The 19220-nt window shown below is 39.2% G+C and overlaps 1 protein-coding gene across 4 annotated transcripts; it reads left to right on the top strand.

Annotated features, from left to right (window-relative positions):
• The first annotated feature begins 611 nt into the window (after positions 1-611).
• LOC125768820 (uncharacterized) lies at positions 612-19100 on the top strand. 4 transcript variants are annotated; one of them, XM_049436984.1, is made up of 5 exons: positions 630-1349; positions 1427-1682; positions 12734-12810; positions 16283-16358; positions 16428-19100. In XM_049436984.1, exons 1-5 carry the CDS (start codon positions 1302-1304, stop codon positions 18947-18949), a joined length of 2979 nt encoding a protein of 992 aa, XP_049292941.1. In that variant the 5' UTR covers positions 630-1301; the 3' UTR covers positions 18950-19100. The 4 variants fall into 4 exon arrangements, with proteins under 4 accessions (XP_049292942.1, XP_049292943.1, XP_049292944.1 ...); XM_049436987.1 differs by lacking the exons at positions 16283-16358; positions 16428-19100 and adding an exon at positions 14532-16276 and having other exon boundaries at positions 618-1349; XM_049436985.1 differs by lacking the exons at positions 12734-12810; positions 16283-16358; positions 16428-19100 and adding an exon at positions 8537-12727 and having other exon boundaries at positions 612-1349.
• The last annotated feature ends 120 nt before the right edge of the window (positions 19101-19220 follow it).

A 19220-nucleotide genomic window follows, 5' to 3' on the forward strand; every position in this document is an offset into this window, starting at 1 on the left:
ATGTTAAACTTTTTCATGTAATCTTAAAATATTATAACTGTTGGTTCAATAAATTAAATACTCACATTCAATTGTTTTTGAAAGTAAATGTATGATTTTATTTTTGCTTCATAAATTCTTTTAAAAGCCTTAGTTTCAAATCTGCTGTTGTTTGCGACCAACGTTCATATCTAAATTTTGAAAAGAAATGGTTTAACAGGGATTGATTGATTGAAAGGATAAGATAAATATTTAAAATAACTTTTTGTATCTCTAATGAACAAATTGGTTTTCAGGAAATATTATTGACAGGAAGTTCTTCTCTATTTTCTACTTTTATTTTCCCTTCCCACACGACGTGGAAAGTGAGGAACACCAAAGAACGAAGTTTGCGGCAACCTGCTGTTGGATTGTTTTCTGCCACTATCAATATTTCCCCACATGACGGTTCCGGCTATTCGTACGATTTCCTAAAGAGGGCGTCAAACGAACAATTATTTCAATCATTGAAGCAACAGATATAAAGAAACTGTTGCGTCCAGCAACAAAGATTGCGTCCAGCAAACACTAATTTCTTTCCCCAATCAAAATCGCGACACTAAGCAGTTTTCTTTAACAATAGCAAATATATTATAAAATATACACGTGGATTTGTGTGTGTGTGTGGGTGTTGGTATTGGCGTTAAAAAAAAACCTCTGCTTTCTTGCTGAGTCGCTAGGGAAAGATCCACTGGCGCTAGCTTCGATGGGCTTTTATCCAGCGGCACTCATCCAGCCCAGCCGAATATCCACGTTCCGAATCTAACTCAGCCGAAATCGCTTTAGAACAGAAAGCGCCCTCTAATGGGAAAAATTAACATTAAAAAAGAAAATATTTTTTTATGTTTTCATATTTTATTATGTCCTTGTACTTGGTGACAATGAAATAAAATAAAATTAGTGTAAAACCTTTTTCATCAACAAATCATGTAGTACTAAACTGCAATGTTGCTATATGCTGTTGAGCCTTTTGAGCCAGTCTAAACGCGCCTTAAGCAAATGTCATTGCCAAACAATACCACCAACTGTCAATAGAGGCCATCGTACCAACAACAGTCCAAAATATTCTGAGAAACGCCATACGCTATCCGTGATTGTATCGTGAAAGAAGAAAATATTCGAAAAACAGCTTCAAAAAAAACGTCTACATAACGAAGAAATCTCTTAAAGATAGCACTTCGTTATTGTCTTTCTGCGACGGAACAGAGACGAATGAAAACTGAAAGCCTATAACCAAAAGTCCCCGTCTTTCTGTGAGTCTTCGTGATTTGTTACCTGGAAACATGGAACATTCATTGAATCAACGTGATGGAAGAAAACCATCTCCAGCGGTAAGTGATCACGAAAATGTGCGTTCTCTTTATCGAATTTTTAACCTTCATCCATTGTTCTTCCTTCTTAACAACAGTCAATTGAGGGATCATCTACGATAAAACAAGAACCTTTGGACGAGGAGATGAAAGAACCGAAGATAGAAATTCCCCAAGAGGCAAGCTTTTGGGAGTGCGGCACTGTGGACCCGTTGAAAGAAGAAATCGATATCGGCGAAACAGGCTTTACGGTGCAGGATCCCTTTTTCATGATAGAAGAAATCGGCATCAAAGTTGAACCGAAAGTCGAGAAGGATGAGGAAATAGAGGACCATGGCGATACCGTCGATACAAGTAAGTTTTATCCATTTACAGGGAAACACACATGATAAGCTGCGGAGAGCCCACTTTTGGAAATCGCGCAAGCGAATATGAAAGTGCGGAAGGATGATACGGAAACACCCAATATGTTAGCAAATCGCCCAATATAGATACGAAATCGCGTGCAATTGATATAAAATGTCAGATTGGCGAGGCGGTTTGAATGCTGGGTATATACTTGTCGGTTCGAGAGTTGAAAAATGTAAACAAATATTTTAAAATAATTTTTAAACTATATTACGTAGTTTGTGGTATGGTGGCGGTGGCCGGCGTACCTTTCCGAGATCGTTCTTTAAGCGTGCGTATTAAATCCAACTTCGCGCGCCACGCCATAAAATTGTGTGGCGTACATTTTCCGATCCTCGATGGTCGTCGGTGCGTTACGCCGCTCCGGTATTAGCTTCACCATCTTCAAGGGGTAGTTGAAGCCTTTTATTTCCCTCGCTAGGGTGGTAGTGGAAACTCGCACACCGTGTTCCTGCAACAATTTTTGTGCGAGTGATTTTAGCGTCACCGTACAATCGTCATTGATCCAGCATTGAATATCGCTTATGGCTTGCTGCGATAATATGTTCTGCCCATTGCCACCACGTTTCTTGGCTTCGACCTGAAATGCTGTTTGGTATTTTTTGACAATACCGTAAATTGTCGTTAGTTTTATATTCAGCATTTGGCTAATGGCAGCATGAGTTGCTCCATTTTCATACGTTGTTACCACGCGCTCTATCTTCGTTGCTCGTAGTCTTTCGACGTCGAAGTGCTTGCACTGCCCCGTTCGCACTTTGAGCTAGTTCAGAGCTTTGGCTAGAGCTCATGTTTGCTTATATAAAATTAAAAATTGCCGATTTTAGTTACAGTTAGTTTGCCTCAGTCCTTTGCTCAATTGTAACTTACTTTACTCTTACACGGTACGTTCTTGAAGCAAAAATTCATCGGCAAAGAAATTACTCCTTTCGTACTCAAGCGCCTGCAAGACATGAAAAGGCACGGAAATTTTAAACTTTTACACTATTTTAAATGAACTATTGAACTATTTTAAACGTATACATACCTTCAGGGGCATGATTGTATACACCAAAAACTAACGTACGTTATGCTATTTTGTAAATATCCACAAAGCACACAAAATTTGCCAAAGATTAATCCGTAAAACTGTAGACGCTTCGCTTGTAGACCAATATGAAATATTTTCTATATCCCAACGAATTTTAGCCTTCTCAACAGAACAGTTTTGAACACGGGTGTATATAGGCACTGGTTTAAATCTCCAATTTGAATTTTAGCATGTTTTTGAAATACAGTTTACAGTTATAGTTCGCAATTTCAGTTTGAGCGAGATAATATTATAATTATATTATTAAACAATAATTTTGATACGATTTTCGAATGCACCAACTACTTAATTTAATTAAAAATTATTTTAAAAATATTTGTTTACATTTTTCAACTCTTGAACCGACAAGTATATACCCAGCATTCAATCCGCCTCGCCAATCTGACATTTTATATCAATTGCACGCGATTTCGTATCTATATTGGGCGATTTGCTAACATATTGGGTGTTTCCGTATCATCCTTCCGCACTTTCATATTCGCTTGCGCGATTTCCAAAAGTGGGCTCTCCGCAGCTTATCATGTGTGTTTCCCTGTATCTGTTTTGCCGCGATACTCTGTCAACAACAAAACCGTTTTTATTCTGCATTCGGCTTGAGATGATTTCAAACCAACGCATCGCTGAATCAAGTGAGTGGAGCACTGCTCGAGCTTGCGGGTTGTGAACAATGATCACTTTAGAAGTAGATTATTTGTAATTGATTAAAAGCATTACGTTTACATTGGTTGTAGCAAAAAGTGAACGAGTATGTGCTTTTTTTAGCGATAATGGTTTGCTAAACTTATCCGTATAATGGTTGACGACTGAACGGACTTATTCGTACGACTTAAAGCCCGATAGTTAACCCTGACTGCGAAAGTCAATTTCATATCTCGGCCATGGTTTACCGATTTATTGATTTCATTACATGGTTTATCCATCCGGTCAATTTAGGATGAGGCGTATTTCGTTGGTTAAGTGGTGATTTTTTTAAATTCAGTCGAGTATTTTTATTACATCAGCATGTACTTTTATTTCTGTCATATGGTTTTCCACCCGTCGTAACCTGGTTTTGTGAGTAGTTTACAGGGTTTATGATTTAGTTCGGCCAGCCTCCACACTTATTCCTGCTCTGAGCTTTTCATGTTTGGTAGCAGCGTGTTTTTTTTTACACGGAGCTATTGGTATAAGCATGCCAGCAGTTGCCTATGAGGTTCAAATTATAACTACCCTGTAAACACTCTGTGTGGTGTTAGATTGTGGTGTTACATTCCTTCAATTTTGAGGTTGACCGTTTTACACATGTAATTCCAAAAATCAAGTGCATCTAGCAAGAAAAAGTGTCGAGCCAGTTCGAACTAAAATCGAAAAACCCGGTATATTTCTGCAAGGCAACACAACCAAACAAAAATTATGTATACATGAAAATCTTGCAGCGATCATGGATACATCAGCGACCGAACCTCGACGCCGTAACAAAACTACCTCAGACGAGGACAGACACCGCGTTGTAACAGCCTACGAAAATGGCGCATCCGGAAAGGATATTGCTAAAATGCTGAACATCAAACGAGGGACGGTGTACAGCATTATAAAAAAATATCAAAAGACATGGGAAGTTTCAGCTGCAAAACGTGGAGGCAACCGTCCTAAAATGTTATCGGACGAGGCAGTACAAAGCATTCGTTCATGGATAGACGAAGACTGTACATTAACGATGAAGGTGTTGGTCGAGAAAGTCCACGAACGATATAGTGTGCGTGTCAGTACGACAACCATCGCACGAGAAATAAAAGGATTCAATTTTTCCTTTAAAAGAATCCACAATATACCCGAACGTCGGAACACGGATAGCACAATCGAAGAACGCAAATCGTATGCAGCAATGTATTACGAATTACTACTGGAAATTACCGATAAGGGCATCGTTTTTCTGAACGAAACTGGCTTAAAATTGAGCATGCGGACATCGCAAGGCCGATCACAGCCGGGAACAACTCCAAGCGCCGTCGAACCGCAGTTGCGATCAAAAAACATATCCATCATATGCGCTATGAATAAGTATGGTATAGTTCATTACCGGTCGCACAACAGGGCTATAACTACCAAATTAATCAAAGAATTTGTTTTGGAGTTGAAGGCTAAATTAAGGATGCGTGGAGTTAGTCGTTCGTGCTTCATTATGGATGATGTGGAATTCCATAAATCTGCAGAGGTACAAGAAGCAATTGGCAACGAAGAAGATAAACCACTTTACTTACCTTCCTATTCACACTTCCTGAATCCCATAGAAAATATGTTCAGCGAGTGGAAAAAATTAATAAAACGATCTAATGCACAAAGCGAACAGTCGTTGATGGAAGCCATAGCCAGCCTTTCAATGCTAGTCAGTTCCCAAGACTGTGAAAAATATTTCCGAAACATGGGAACGTACTTAGACCAGTGTTTGCGAGGTGATGTAATACAAGATTGAGGTGCCATTTCTAAATAGGTATTTTTATTCATCAAAATTCGACGATCCTTCGTATTAAATTTTAGTTTCTAAGTACGTTTAGTTGTATTACTTTAATTAACCGTTATACGTGATTACCAACGTGATATGAAAAACAACATCATTAATTTTAGTTTGTTAAACGAATTAATAAAACATGTACATATTTAAACATTGCTTAAAACCTTTTTTTCACTTTTAAAAACTGGGCTCTGTGTAAAATTGTATGTTTTTCGTTTTATGCTGTATATTGAACTATTAAATCTAGTCAGTAAAAATTTTTGATTCAACGGAATGATTATTGATGATCACGTGGTTCGCGCCTTGAGTAATTGGGCTGTTACAGTCAGCTAAAAACGATAGTTTTGTTGCCAATAGCGGCCGCTGATGTATCCATGGTTGTTGCAAGTATCTCTACATAAAAAAGCGTAGCTTCAATATGCAACAAGTTTATGTAAAACGTGATCACTGTGTAACGCCTAAAAACAAAATCGTGAGTGTGTAAAGTCTCGAAATTGTGAAAGATCAACTACGTATCTTATTTTTCACAACACAGCACTATTGTTACCAGCGAATATTACTGTCGAAAATGTCTAGTTTATACAAAACTTTAACAAAATTAATTTTGAATTGTAAGAAATTGACTTGTTGAAACTAATTACTCCTAGTGAAACATCCAGTGCGCGTAGTAAAAACACACGCTATTAACTAAAAATCAAGTGTACGGAGTTTTTTCCAAGAAAAGTTGGAAACACGAGGGTGTTGTAAAAACAGCGTAGAACTGAAGAAAACAATATATTATGGAATATTATATCATTTTTGCAAACACAATTTTACTATCAAAAGTATTATCCTCAATGTTTGTTTGTTTCGTTAATATTTGAAAGCTTTGCTAGGCATTCGTATCCTTCGTGTTGAACCAAGGATTTCCTGTAAACAGTTTCGTTGAAAACATTATTTCGCGGGCCCTTAAAGTTTTAGTCGCTGTAGTTGTTCTGGAATGTGTGTTGGACTTTACAGATTTTACAGATGTGGATACCCCAGGTACTTCGGAACCGCGTCATTTACATAAAACCATCAGCGATGATGATCCTGAGCGGATCACTGCTGCAAGTGAAGACGGATATACAGTTTCTATGATAGCTGGCATGTTGTCAATGAACCGATGAATGGTTTATCTAGCTATATCTATATGTATATATAAAATTCTCGTGTCGCGGTGTTAGTGTGAAAACTCCTCTTAAACGGTTGAACCGATTTGAGAATAGGTTTAGCGCTATAGTTCGTTTCGCCTGGAGGACCTGAAGGACCTGGTGTTAAATCCCAATTGTCAAGGAAAGCCAGAAATACGTCCTGAAGCGCCAGAAAAGGAGAAGAAGTGCCGCAAGAGAAGAAGAAGAAATTGCTTTTATTATGAGTATCTTTTTGATCAAGAATGGTAATAGGTAATTGAAAAAAAAATTGAATTGATCAATGATTTTCTCTAATCACCACACGGACCAAAATTGAACATTCAAACTGTTTGTTAGAAAACTTTAAATACAAAACACATGTTTAAGGGCAAAGCTAGGTTTGCCGGGTAAGCTAGTACTATATAAAAACAAGTATTTTAAACCTGGTGAAACAGAAGCAAAAAGGCGTGGAGAAATCAACATAAAAAAAATCACAAATGCGGCTATCGCAGATATTAAAAATTTGATAGACGAGGACTGTCCAACATCCCTATCCAACCTTTCGCAAAAATATCCACGGAGTACAAGTAACAATCATAACTATCGCTCGGGAGATAAAGAAAATCAATTATTCGTTTAAACGAATGAAAATTTGATCCAAGCGGCATGACAATTGCAACACGGTAGCTGAACGCCAAGAATACACTTTTTCGTACAAACGGATTGCCAACCGTTTCCAATGGTTCGCTAATGACGCCATCTACTTCATTTGGAGAAAAACAGATGGTAATCTAAATACATCTCATGATCAAGTGAGTTGGTAAATCTTCCTGTAAGATGATTGTAGTTTGTTCGGATATAATAGTTGTGATCTTTTGGTCGGTTAAACCGATAGTGGTGTAAGGGCAAAAGTAGAAGCAAATCTTTTCGCAACCATATCGTGTACCGATATCAAAATTATTGAACGACAACTACCAAACATGGCGCTACAAGGTGGAAATGTTTCTGAAACAGGAAGAATTATGGTACGTAATATCAGAACCAAAACCGGTGACACCATCGCAAAGATGGATAAAAGACGATACGTAGGTGAAAGCAACCATTGGCCTAAATATCGACGATGATCAGATTAGTTTGATCAGCGAACGCACAACAGCGAAGGATTCGTAGAATATACTGAATGCCTACCATGAAAAGTTTTCAAAAATATATCTATTCAGAGGATCACAATAAACAATATTGAGCTCGACGAAGGAGGCAACATGGAAAAACACGTACCGGAAGTTCTCGGAATTACTGCAACGACTAGCTGGGTCAAGCGATCCAATACGGAAGTGGCTAGTAGCGATACTATTCAACGAACTATTACCTTAATTCGACCCACCCACCTGGAACAAAAATTGCTGAACGAACTTTCTTTGGAATTAGTGAAATTAAAGCTGCTTGCTGGTACGACAACCGAAAGGAACGTGGTTCCGGAGCAAATGAGAGTGAGATGGCGTTAAAAACAGTACAGCAGAGGCCACTAAATGGGAGAACTTGTGAAATGAAAAAGTGCTTCTATTGTAAGAAGCCATAAAATTTTAAAAAGTAGTGTAGACTGTAAAGCCACTGCGGCCAAGACAGTTGAGACTTTCCCTCAAACTTCCTTAATCACTCAAATCCCTCAAAAAGCGTCTTACCAAACCAAAGTCCTCGTGGCAGTTTGATGTTTTCCTTAAATATGGTCGCACAAACAATCAGTCATGGCGTCTATATTGCCTCTCTTTTCGTCAGCGACAACACAGAGTGTGTGACAAATGCTACGAAATGAAATGGAATTTCAATTTCAATGAAAAATATGATCAATAACATTTTGTTTTAAGAAAAACAATGTAAGTAAACATTTTACACCTTTTTGGAGTCTATCTAAACAACTGACGCTTCTAAGTACTTGGTAGCTAAACATGTGTTATGTGCAACTTCAACGTGCGGATATATAGTATAATCGGGTTCGATACTGCCTTCTACAATGGATGTTCAAGTGCTGTATTTATAACGTTTATTGTCATGAAATGTGTATTGATTCTAGATATAGCTGATGATTTTGCTGAAGACAACGCACCGGCACGCAGAAAATTGAAGACAACATCAGATGAGGACCGTAAACGAATTGTTATCGCTTACGAAAACGGAAGCCCAGTTGCTGCAATCGCGGAAACATTAAACATAAATCGATCGACGGTATATAACGTTTTGCGAAAATATAATGAGACAATGAAAATAGAAGCAGATAAGAGAGGAAAAGTGATGGAAAAGAAAATTACACCAGCAATTCATGATCAAATCATTGCATGGATAGATGAGGACTGTACGATATCGTTATATGTGTTAACCAGCCGAATCCTGGAAAAGTTTAATGTACGTGTTTGCCGGTCCACAGTAGCAAAAGAAATAGGTGAGTTTAACTACTCTTTGAAAACACTTTATCTGGACCCCGAAAAGCGAAATGATGCAAATGCATTGCTTGCTCGCAAAGAGTATGCAATTGCTTTTTCTGTGCTCCCTTCCACAGTTCCAGATAATGGAATAGTATTTGTTGATGAGGTAGGATTTAGAGTAAGCATGAGAGTTATGCGTGAAAGGTTGTTGGTAGGTACAAAAGCAGTAAAAGTAGTACCTCAAATCCGTACTCGTAATATTTACGTAGTATGTGCGATGAACAGAACGGGTATTGTACACTATATGACTAGCAATCATGCGATTGATAGGCACTTTTTTGTGACATTTATAAATGAGCTCAAACAAAAATTACGCGAAATATCGATTCCACGTGCGGTAGTTATAATGGACAATGTAGCATTTCATAAATGTACGGAGGTAAAACAGCTTTTCAAAAAAGGTGACGGTCGCGCTATGTATTTACCTCCGTATTCTCCGTTTTTAAATCCCATTGAAAACGTCTTTAGCAATTGGAAAAATTTTTGTAAACGGGCCAATCCACAATGTGAAGATGACGTGATGTCAGCAATTACTAATGGATGGTCTTTAATTACAGCAACAGACTGTAAGAATTATTTCCAACATATGTGGAATTACATTCCACGATGCTTGCGAGAAGAAGCAATAGAGGATTAGGAGCACGAATAGGCAAGGTAGAACAAAATAGTAAGCAGTATTTTTCGTGTACTTGAATTTATTACTGTTAAATTAACTGTATTCAAAATAAAAATGAAATAGACGATGAAATCACCATAGAAAACCGTTTGAGTGCATGTATTTGTTTATTTTACCGCAAACACAATCATTTATCAAGTTACGCGAATTACTCAAGCACGCATTATTTGTTGGTGGCAGTGCTCGGTCGTATACGATTTAATCAAACGACCAAATCAGTAGGGGTGTCATTGCCCAGTCGTACGACCAATTTCGGTTTGATGGTTGCAGCAAAGCCCGGGGACTTAAACAGCACATGCTCCGAATTTTCGGGAACGCCGACGCACCACCCGGAGAGTCCGGGGAGGACGTGAACCAATGAAATGAAAATTGAAATGAGGCCAGTGAGCACAGTGACCATCTCATAACTGACGGTACGGAAGGCCCGTGCCACTCTGAGAGCTACCCTTCGCTGGACTCGCCGCAGTCGCTGTCGACACTCCGTGGTCTACAGTTTCTCGTACCAGTTGGGTGCGTCGTACCGCATTACTGACTCTGCCACATTAATGATGGGTAAATTCGACAAAAAAACGGAATCACTTCCGGACGATTCCGGACGGCTCCGACGATTCCGACCGCTGCGGCTGCCGACTAGGCGGCTCCGGACGGCTCCAGGCGGAATCGTGGTTTTAACCTAGCCGGAATCGAAGCCGGAGTTGCTATGTTCGGAAGCGGTTCGGAGCCGTGGGTGCGATTCCGAGAACCCATCACTATGCCACATGCGCCAATAGTCGCGACTTGGGCGTCCTGGAACCATTGTGGTTCTTCTTCCCATCTAACGCTACGACCACATTCTGAACAGCTGCGGCATTGGATCTGTCAAAACGATTCTTCAAAAATTGTCTCTAAAAGTTTTTAAAGTTTTTGTCGATGGGCTAAGTTTACCTCAAAATCCCATTCACTCAAAATCCTCAATCGTCGTTGTCCCGGGGCTTTAAAAAGGCAAACTGGAGAAAAACTTAATATTGCGAATGATCCTGTCGAATGGATCGCGGACAAACGCGAGCCCAGTGAATGATATTTGGATAGTGGTGCGTTGAAGCACATGACATCTTCTTAAGAATTCTTCAGTACTCTGGAAAACATGGAAGGTACGAAAGTGTCGTTAGCCGATGGGCAAACGGCTGAAGTAGCTGGTATTGGCAGTAGTCGGATAAAATGTCTTATGAACATAAAAGAAAAGCGATTGATATTTCGGAAGTTCTGTATGTTCCTAGTTTCACAGCAGGATTAATCTCTGTAAGAGTGCGTTGGCTAAAATTTTTTTTAATGTAATATTCTCAAAAGAACAATGTCTTGTGAACGATGCAAAGGGAAAATGTATATCAATATCGAAGGCTATAAGAAACTTACACAAACTATGTACATTGGTTTTATGTCTCTTTATTCTACATGATTAGCAAACAACCGCTTTAGTGGTACGTCGGAAAGATATAGGCCGCGCCTCGTAGCGCGATCCTCTCCGGACCTCTTGATCGATACCGAGATAACGATCTCGGCCCCGAAAAAAGTCTTTTAAAGACGATCAAATGAAACCAAAGATGTGTCAATGCAAAAAGGAATTACCCCGTCAATGTTGCTTAAAAGCGAAAATGTGTAGAAAACCATTTGCAAAGGTCAAAAACTGAGAATTCACTGGAATTAATACACACTGATTTTAGTGGTCCTTTTGAAAGTACACCTAGTGGCAATAAATACTACATACTACACATTATGTAAAAATTGATCGAAAGGAAAAAAGTTAAGAAAATGGTACCGAAAGCAAAAAGGTGAATTTTTGTCGGATATTCCACTCAATATTAAGCATATCGATTCGTCGATAGAATAACAGACAAAACAGCAATAAGTCAAGACGCGAAATCAATTGAAATTATTGTACACAACATTGACATATTTGCAAAATGCAATAATAATAATGATAATATGACTCAACATGAAAAATCAATTCAAACGAATGATGATGAAGTCCAAAGCGAAGACAGTTACAAGTCATTTTCTGATGAAGTAGATAGCGACAATTCAAATAACTCAAACGATAAAGCAGTTGAGTATGGTATTAAACATGAGGATAAATCGACAAAAAGAAAGAGAAGAGGAGTACTATTTACCAAAAAAATTTGATGATTACGCTATGTCTTTCGCTGCAAGCTGCGAAAACTTTATTACATCGTCCTTTAACGAGGCAATCTCTAGCACAGAAAAATCATCGACACAACACTGGAATGTGCCAAAGCGAGATGTAGCGTTACTTAAAGGGCACTAATGATTGCTATCTGGAATACACAAGAGAACGTAGTGCAAAACTTTTGATAAGATATGCAGATGCTGACTGGGCTTCCGATAGTGAAGACCGTAAATCAGTGAATGGTTTTATATGTAAATTATATGAGTGCACAGTATCCTGGAGTAGCAAAAAGCAGACTATCACTATCATCAAGCGAATCTGAGTACGTGGCACTTAGTGCAGCTGTTTCTGAGTGTCTGCGGATTTCCGGAATATTGGAAGACATAGCAATAGCAGCTGCTCGAGTTATTTTTTATGGAGACAATAATGGTTATATTAGCATGGCCAAGACTACCGAGAATAAGCGAAGCAAACACATAGACATAAAGCATCATTTCATACGTGACACGGTTTTTTGTGGACAGGTCGTTGTCGTAGACTTGCAGTTGGTACGAATGTCTCTGGATTCCACAACGGTAACTTCCTTTAGGGGTGATCGCGATGTTGGGGGAGACTTGCAGTTTCTGCTGATATCTCCACATTCCTCGACGGTTACTTCCTTTTGGGTGATTTCGAGATTGAGGGAAATTTTGCTGTTTTCGCGGATCACAAACAGCATCCCTCTTGAAGTACGAAGGTATTTCCAAGGAGGGGTTCACGGTTATGGGGTTGATCAATAGTGTTGATGATGCAGGATACTCAATCTAGAACTATATATACATATATTTCAACAGATTATAGGGAAGATCGATGGCAAGAAATGATTTTGTGTTTTTGCTTTTTCGGTCTCTTTAATTCGTTACTAAATGTTCAGTACGCTTATTAATATCATTTTTTTTATATTTATAGGTACAAAATGGACCAATCTAAGTGATGAAGTAAAATATGCAGGCAATTGTAATGTTGCGAAAAGTCCGTTTCTACCTGTGAGTAATATGTTTATTTAATATACACCTTTTGAAAGTAATAAGCATTTTTTAGAATAAGTTGTTAGTATGCCTTTGATTTCTCAACAATGTGCAATCACTTCGGCAATATTTGTGTTAGTGGAAGCTGGCACTGCGGAACTATCGATCTCGCTACTGAGCGGACATTCAACATAATGAACAAAAGCTAGATCAAGTATTCTGTTCCGCGCATGATCAAACTAATCGGATCAAGCTTAAATCATAGTTGCTTTTGTCAGCAGGGAATCGTTGGTTGATAAAAATAAGTTTGATTTGATTACTATATACGTTATCGAAATGTTTCATATGAAACAAAATTCAAATGATTTTGTGGTCATAACCGCTTTAGGCGTTATAGAACTACGAGGTGTATGTGATGTGATCATTATTCATTTATTCTATCATCTAAAAACCCCGTATATCTAACTCAGTACTTCGCTCAACACTTTAATTAAATATATTTCAAATTTGGCAATCAACGACAACCAAAATTTGGCAACCAAGGCTATTTTGGTTGAAATGGCGGTCAAGGCGGTTTTGGTTTAAATTGCGTGTTTTCAGACCCATTGTCGTGGTTGCATTGTTGAAGTATTTTTAGGTTGGCTACATACGGGCCGCGGAAAACGCATATAACTTGTGTTGTCAATACCATACTTGTATAACAGTATGGCTGTCAAATCGATGCGACTCCAAACGCGGGAGCTGTTCCGCAGAGTTGTAGATGTTCAACAATTTTGCGTTTCCGCGGTACCGCGTGCCGATGACATTTCGTTATTGTTTACTGTTTGCTTGGTGGCTCGTGTGCTCATAAAGTAAAGTTAAGTGAAAAAAAACTATTTAAAAGGTTATAAAAGTTTTGTATTTCAAGAATTTTGGAGATAATTTGCTATGTGCGTCCGAATTTGCAGCATTTCGTTTCTGGCACGATATCTATTCGCATTAAGATTGCGTATGTTTTCATTTCCTGCGCCTTGGTAAATAAATCGCCTGTCATCTTGTCTTCGGGCATTTACATCTCTTCTGATGAAGTTGTGCAAATAAATAGTAGCCAGGACAATTTTCTTTGCATTGTCCTCCAATAGTTCGATAGGTTTTCTTAAAACATGGAATCGTCCACTTAGGATTCCGAAAGCCATTTCAACAGGGCGCCTTGCGATAGAGTGCCGCTGGTTGAAGTTGCGTTCTACCGCCAAACCGCCAAACCACCAAATGGCCGAAGACAGTAATGGCTTGAGGGAAATGCTTTATCCCCCACAAACATGAATGGAACTTGGATGCTCGATGATGGATATAACGGTGCTGGAGTTGGTAATCCACATTCGTTTCGCTCAAGTTTTTGAAATAATAATGAATTTCGAAAAACTCCTCCATCCAATATTCTGCCCTTGGATCCAACGTCTGCGTATATGAAATTACAGCTGGAATCGACTACTGCTAAAATTACAAAATTAAAGAAGTGTCTGTAATTATAGTATTCGGTTCCGCTATGTGCTGGTGATTTGATCCCAACGTGCTTGCCGTCAATAGCCCCGAGCGTATGAGGAAAATTCCATTTATCCTCAAAGCCCTGTACGATTTTCATCCAATCGTCTGGACTTGAGGATAGCTATGAAAATAATGAGAAAAAGAATATTTCAAATTGGTTCCTCGTGATGTTCACATGTAACTTAATTATTTCATATATATTATTATTAATTCAGCAATCGTGCTTGGAAATCGAGGTGTTGGATGAAGCCTGTGTTTCATCTCCGCTACCAACCAGCCAGCAGCCAGAACCATCCCGCGTATCATCGCCACTCCCGGGACCATCTCGAATCGATTCACCACTTCCCGGGCCATCTCGGATCACATCGCCGCTTCTAGGACCATCTCGGATCGCTTCGCCAACGCACTATCCAACGGGGAGGCCAACTACTCCGCCCAATGAAACTGTGCGGGTCAGAAAGCGACGACGACAAGAAGTTAACATTGCATACACTGAGGAGGTGCTGAACTCTTTGCGTGTCGTTAGTACGGCCACGCAATCGTTGATTGAGCGGATGAGTATGCCGGAACATCCGTTGGATAGTGTGCTAAACCTGATGCGAGGATGGTCTCCCGAACGTCAGGAGCGATGTTTGGCGCGCGTGATTCAAATGGTTCAAGAAGAGAATCAGGACCGGTTCGAGCAACGCTGAGGCTACCATCCATAACAGGACAGAAGTGGCGTGGTTGCCCTGGCCCTGGCCTAATACCAACAAGGGTTTGCGCCGAGGAGATGGGTTTGCTTGTCTTCATACATGCGGGTGCGGAACCATCCAATGATACCGGATGACTCAGCCCGTTAAATCCTTTAGCCGAAACCGAAAAATTTAGTAGACATCAGTTTACCTTAAAAAACACAACAACGTAGGACAAATTCCGGACGGTACAACACCGTTACTAGGTAGTCTCAAGGCGATGCAGAGACTAAACTGGAAAAAGAGAGGCGCAACCTTTTATAGCGTGGTTATTGAAGCTCAACTATCGTTGAAACCACCAAGTTCAAGCGTTCGAATGCAATTTATGTTTTCAAAAATAGCACATTCAATATGCACTTAATCCGATGACCGCATGTTGGTTCGTCATGATATCGATATATCACGTCGGATCGTGCGTGAGAGAAAATTTTATGCGTAATCTGTTCTGCTTTGTTGGCTATCAAAGGCGTCGTGTGATCGATCAACGGATCTAGTACCAAATCCTTCAAATCTCATTCTTGTACCAACAATCGGTCAGATAAGACCTGCTTGTTTACGATGACAGATAAAAGGATAAAAATATTTTCTTGTGTTTATTTCGCTGCACAGCTTCGTACTCGCAACAGTGGGTGTAAATCGTAGGTGCTAAACTAAGGTTCAGTTGCGGATTGCAATCTCTACAGGAGCCACTGTAGTTGGTTTTTTCTGTGCCTCAATCGTTCCTCCGAAATAATAGTAGCAGCAACGACACTCTCGTTTAGTTTTCTATAGCCTGCGGCCGTGATCCTTTTCAGAAAGTGACTAAATTGATACATAAAAATACATTTACCTTTACGTAATCTCGCAACGTTTCAACGACACAGTCGCACACTTCGGGAATAAAGCTACTGATAGCTTGTGCTGAAATCTGTTACATAACATGATTTATTAAAATAAGATGCAAGTGTCTGATAAGCTCTTGCGCATATTTGTATCCACTTTTTAAATTTTCGATTTTTGTAAAAATGCAATGTTTATCAACACACTGTTTAAGTACAATAAACAATCTGTCAAAGGCATCGGTTTATTATTCAATGTTGAAAGTTGGTATAACATAATTGACAACACAAATTATACGCGTTTTCCGCGGCCCGTATGTAGTCAACCTTTGAGTGCTTCACACAACCATTTACATATCGTTACACATTAATAACTGAAATCGCTCTTCTGAATCCATTTATTTTCTATCATAGGAATATTCCAATATTGATCCGCTTTCTTGCTCTACCTGTGTATCATGGACATCGCAGAATTGTGATAAACTAAATGGTAATAATAGCGCTCCACCAGTTTATCAATATTCCGTCATTGCTAGTAACATATGCGTCCCTTTTACAGCTACCGCTCCGGTTGAAAGCTTCAACTCTACCGAACTAAGCAGCGACATTGGGTCGACTAAGGACATTTCACCAGTGAAATCCAAGGAGGAGTTGGATAGGCTGGAAGAATATCTGAACAATAAAAACAACATGCAGCGCATGGCGAGTCGTATAAACAGATTAATATCTCAACTTGACGCTGCAAATCGTTTCTGCGAAGCTCTTTTTATTGTAGTTAGTGACAAGTTTTTAATCCAATGCAGCTGGACCGGTAATGGTAGACCCGGACCAAAAATAGCTATACAACCATACGTAAATTTACAACGTCTTCTACAGCTTGTCGCAGATAAAGGTCTGAATAGAATGGAAAAGCCTGTCTATGAAAATATTTTAAGATCAAGATTAAAGAACGCTAAAAATAGATTACGCTTTAAAAATATGAGGAGAATCTATTGCAAAATAAAGAACAATCATTTAAACAGCAGCCACGATATCCATTCCCGTGACCCGTTAAGCGATATTAGGTCGACTACGGAAATTTCTCGAGCCACCTCCAGGGAGGAGTTGGATATGCTGGATAATTTGCTCAACACTGAGGATAGTACGCAGAGTATGGCGGAAGAAGGTGTGAACAGTCTGGAAAAAGATGACTATGAGAATATTGTAGAATTAAAAGTAAACATCCTCGAAACAAAGAGAAATGATGCAGACAGTGACACTACGACAACTATGGAAATTTCGCCAGTCAAATCCAAGGAAGAGTTAGATAGTCTAGAGGAATTTCTTAACACTGACAACAACATGCAGGATATGGTTAAATGCGTAAACAAGTTAATTTCTGCAAAACATGCTGCAAATCGTTTCTGCGAAGCTCTATATATTGTAGTTAACGATAAGTTTTTAATTCAATGCAGCTGGTCGGGATATGGGATATCTGGGCCAAAGATAGCCATGAAAGGATACGTAAATTTGCAACGTCTGCTACGGCTTGTGGCAGAAGCTGATGGGAAAAGCCTGAATAAGATTGACTGTGAGAGAATTTTAAAATTAAAACTAAAGAATGCTCGAGCTAGATTACGCTTCAAAGGTATGAGGAAAATCTGGTGTAACCGTAAATTACTCACTACACCCAGCCTAAGTATGCACGAAACCCAGTCAAATGATTCAGTCCGCGAAACTGAGACAACTATGGAAATTTTGCCAGTCAAATCCAAGGAAGAGTTAGATAGTCTGGAGGAATTTCTTACCACTGATAACAACATGCAGGCTATGGCCAAATGCTTAAACAGAAAAATTTCTGCAGAACATGCAGCATATCGTTTCTGCGAAGCTTTATATCTTGTAGTTAATGTTAAGCTTTTAATCCAATGCAGCTGGTCGGGATATGGGATATCTGGGCCAAAGATAGCCATGAAAGGATGCGTAAATTTGCAACGTTTGCTACGACTTGTGGCAGAAGCTGATGGGAAAAGCCTGAATAAGACTGACTGTGAGAGAATTTTAAAATTAAAACTAAAGAATGCTCGAGCTAGATTACGCTTCAGAGGTATGAGGAAAATCTGGTGTAACCGTAAATTACTCACTACAAACAGCCTAAGTAGCCACGAATCTCAATACCCTGAATCAGTTGACGACACTGAGACAATTACAGAAATATCGCCAGCTAAATCTAAGGAAGAGCTGGATACTCTAGAGGAATTTCTTAACACTGATAACAACATGCAGGGTATGGCAAAATGCTTAAACAGGTTAATTTCTGCAAAAGATGCTGCAAATCGTTTCTGCGAAGCTCTATATATTGTAGTTTATGATAAGTTTTTAGTCCAATGCAGCTGGTCGGGATGTGGGATATCTGGGCCAAAGATAGCTATGAAAGGATACGTTAATTTGCAACGTCTTCTACAGCTTGTGGCAGACGTTGGTGGGAACAACCTGAATAACGCTGACTGTGAGAGGATTTTAAAATTAAAACTAAAGAATGCCCGAACTCGATTACGCTTCAAAGGTATGAAGAAACCCCAGTGTAGAATTAAATTACACAATTCAAACAGCACAAGATGTCACGAAATTCAATCCCCAGACCCAAGCATAAGCACTGAGTCGACTTCGCAAATTACTCCAGCGATTTGGTCAACTACGGAAATTTCGCCAGTTCAATCCAAGAAAGATCTAGATAGTCTAGAGGAATTCCTCAATACAGAGAACAATATGCAAAGCATGGCGAGACGCTTAAACCGTTTAATGTCTGCGCAGGACGTTACAAATCGTTTCGGCGAAGCTCTTCACATTATAGTTAGTGACAAGTTTCTAATCCAGTGCAGTTGGCTGAGTGGAGGTAAATGCTCTCCAAAAGTGGGACTACAAAAGTACGTTAATTTTGTCAGTCTTTTACGGCTTTTAGCAGAGAATGGTGTCCACACTATGAAAAGGGCACAGTTGGAGAAGACTTTAAAACTGCAAATTTCAGACGCTAAACTCAGGTTGCGTCCCAAACGTACTACAAAGAGCGTTTCTACGCAGAACAAATCAGAAATCAGTTAGAATGTAATCTGTTTCATTGGACTTTCGATTGTTTGTTCCAACAGAAGTTGGTTTTTGTTTCGCACTGAATTGTAACAGTATATTTAAGATGAACGAACTATACCGTAAATGTAATTGATTAATAAATAAAGTATGTTATAAGCTTGTGAAACCTGTGTAAACTATAGTGGTATACTCTGGCTTAGTTTACCAGAGGATAAATCCGAATTATACCTGCGTGTAGAGTTTAAGCATTAAAATATTTGAAAATCGGATAGGTGGCTACCTTGCT

Source organism: Anopheles funestus, chromosome 3RL (assembly GCF_943734845.2).
Source record: "Anopheles funestus chromosome 3RL, idAnoFuneDA-416_04, whole genome shotgun sequence".
Classification (NCBI taxonomy): Eukaryota; Metazoa; Arthropoda; class Insecta; order Diptera; family Culicidae; genus Anopheles; species Anopheles funestus.

Coding starts and splice junctions, on each gene's coding strand:
- LOC125768820 (XM_049436984.1), top strand. CDS start 1,302: ATGGAACATTCATTGAATCAACGTGATGGAAGAAAACCATCTCCAGCG. Junction 1,683..12,733: donor TGGCGATACCGTCGATACAA/GTAAGTTTTATC, acceptor TTATATTTATAG/GTACAAAATGGACCAATCTA. Junction 16,359..16,427: donor GAATTGTGATAAACTAAATG/GTAATAATAGCG, acceptor TCCCTTTTACAG/CTACCGCTCCGGTTGAAAGC.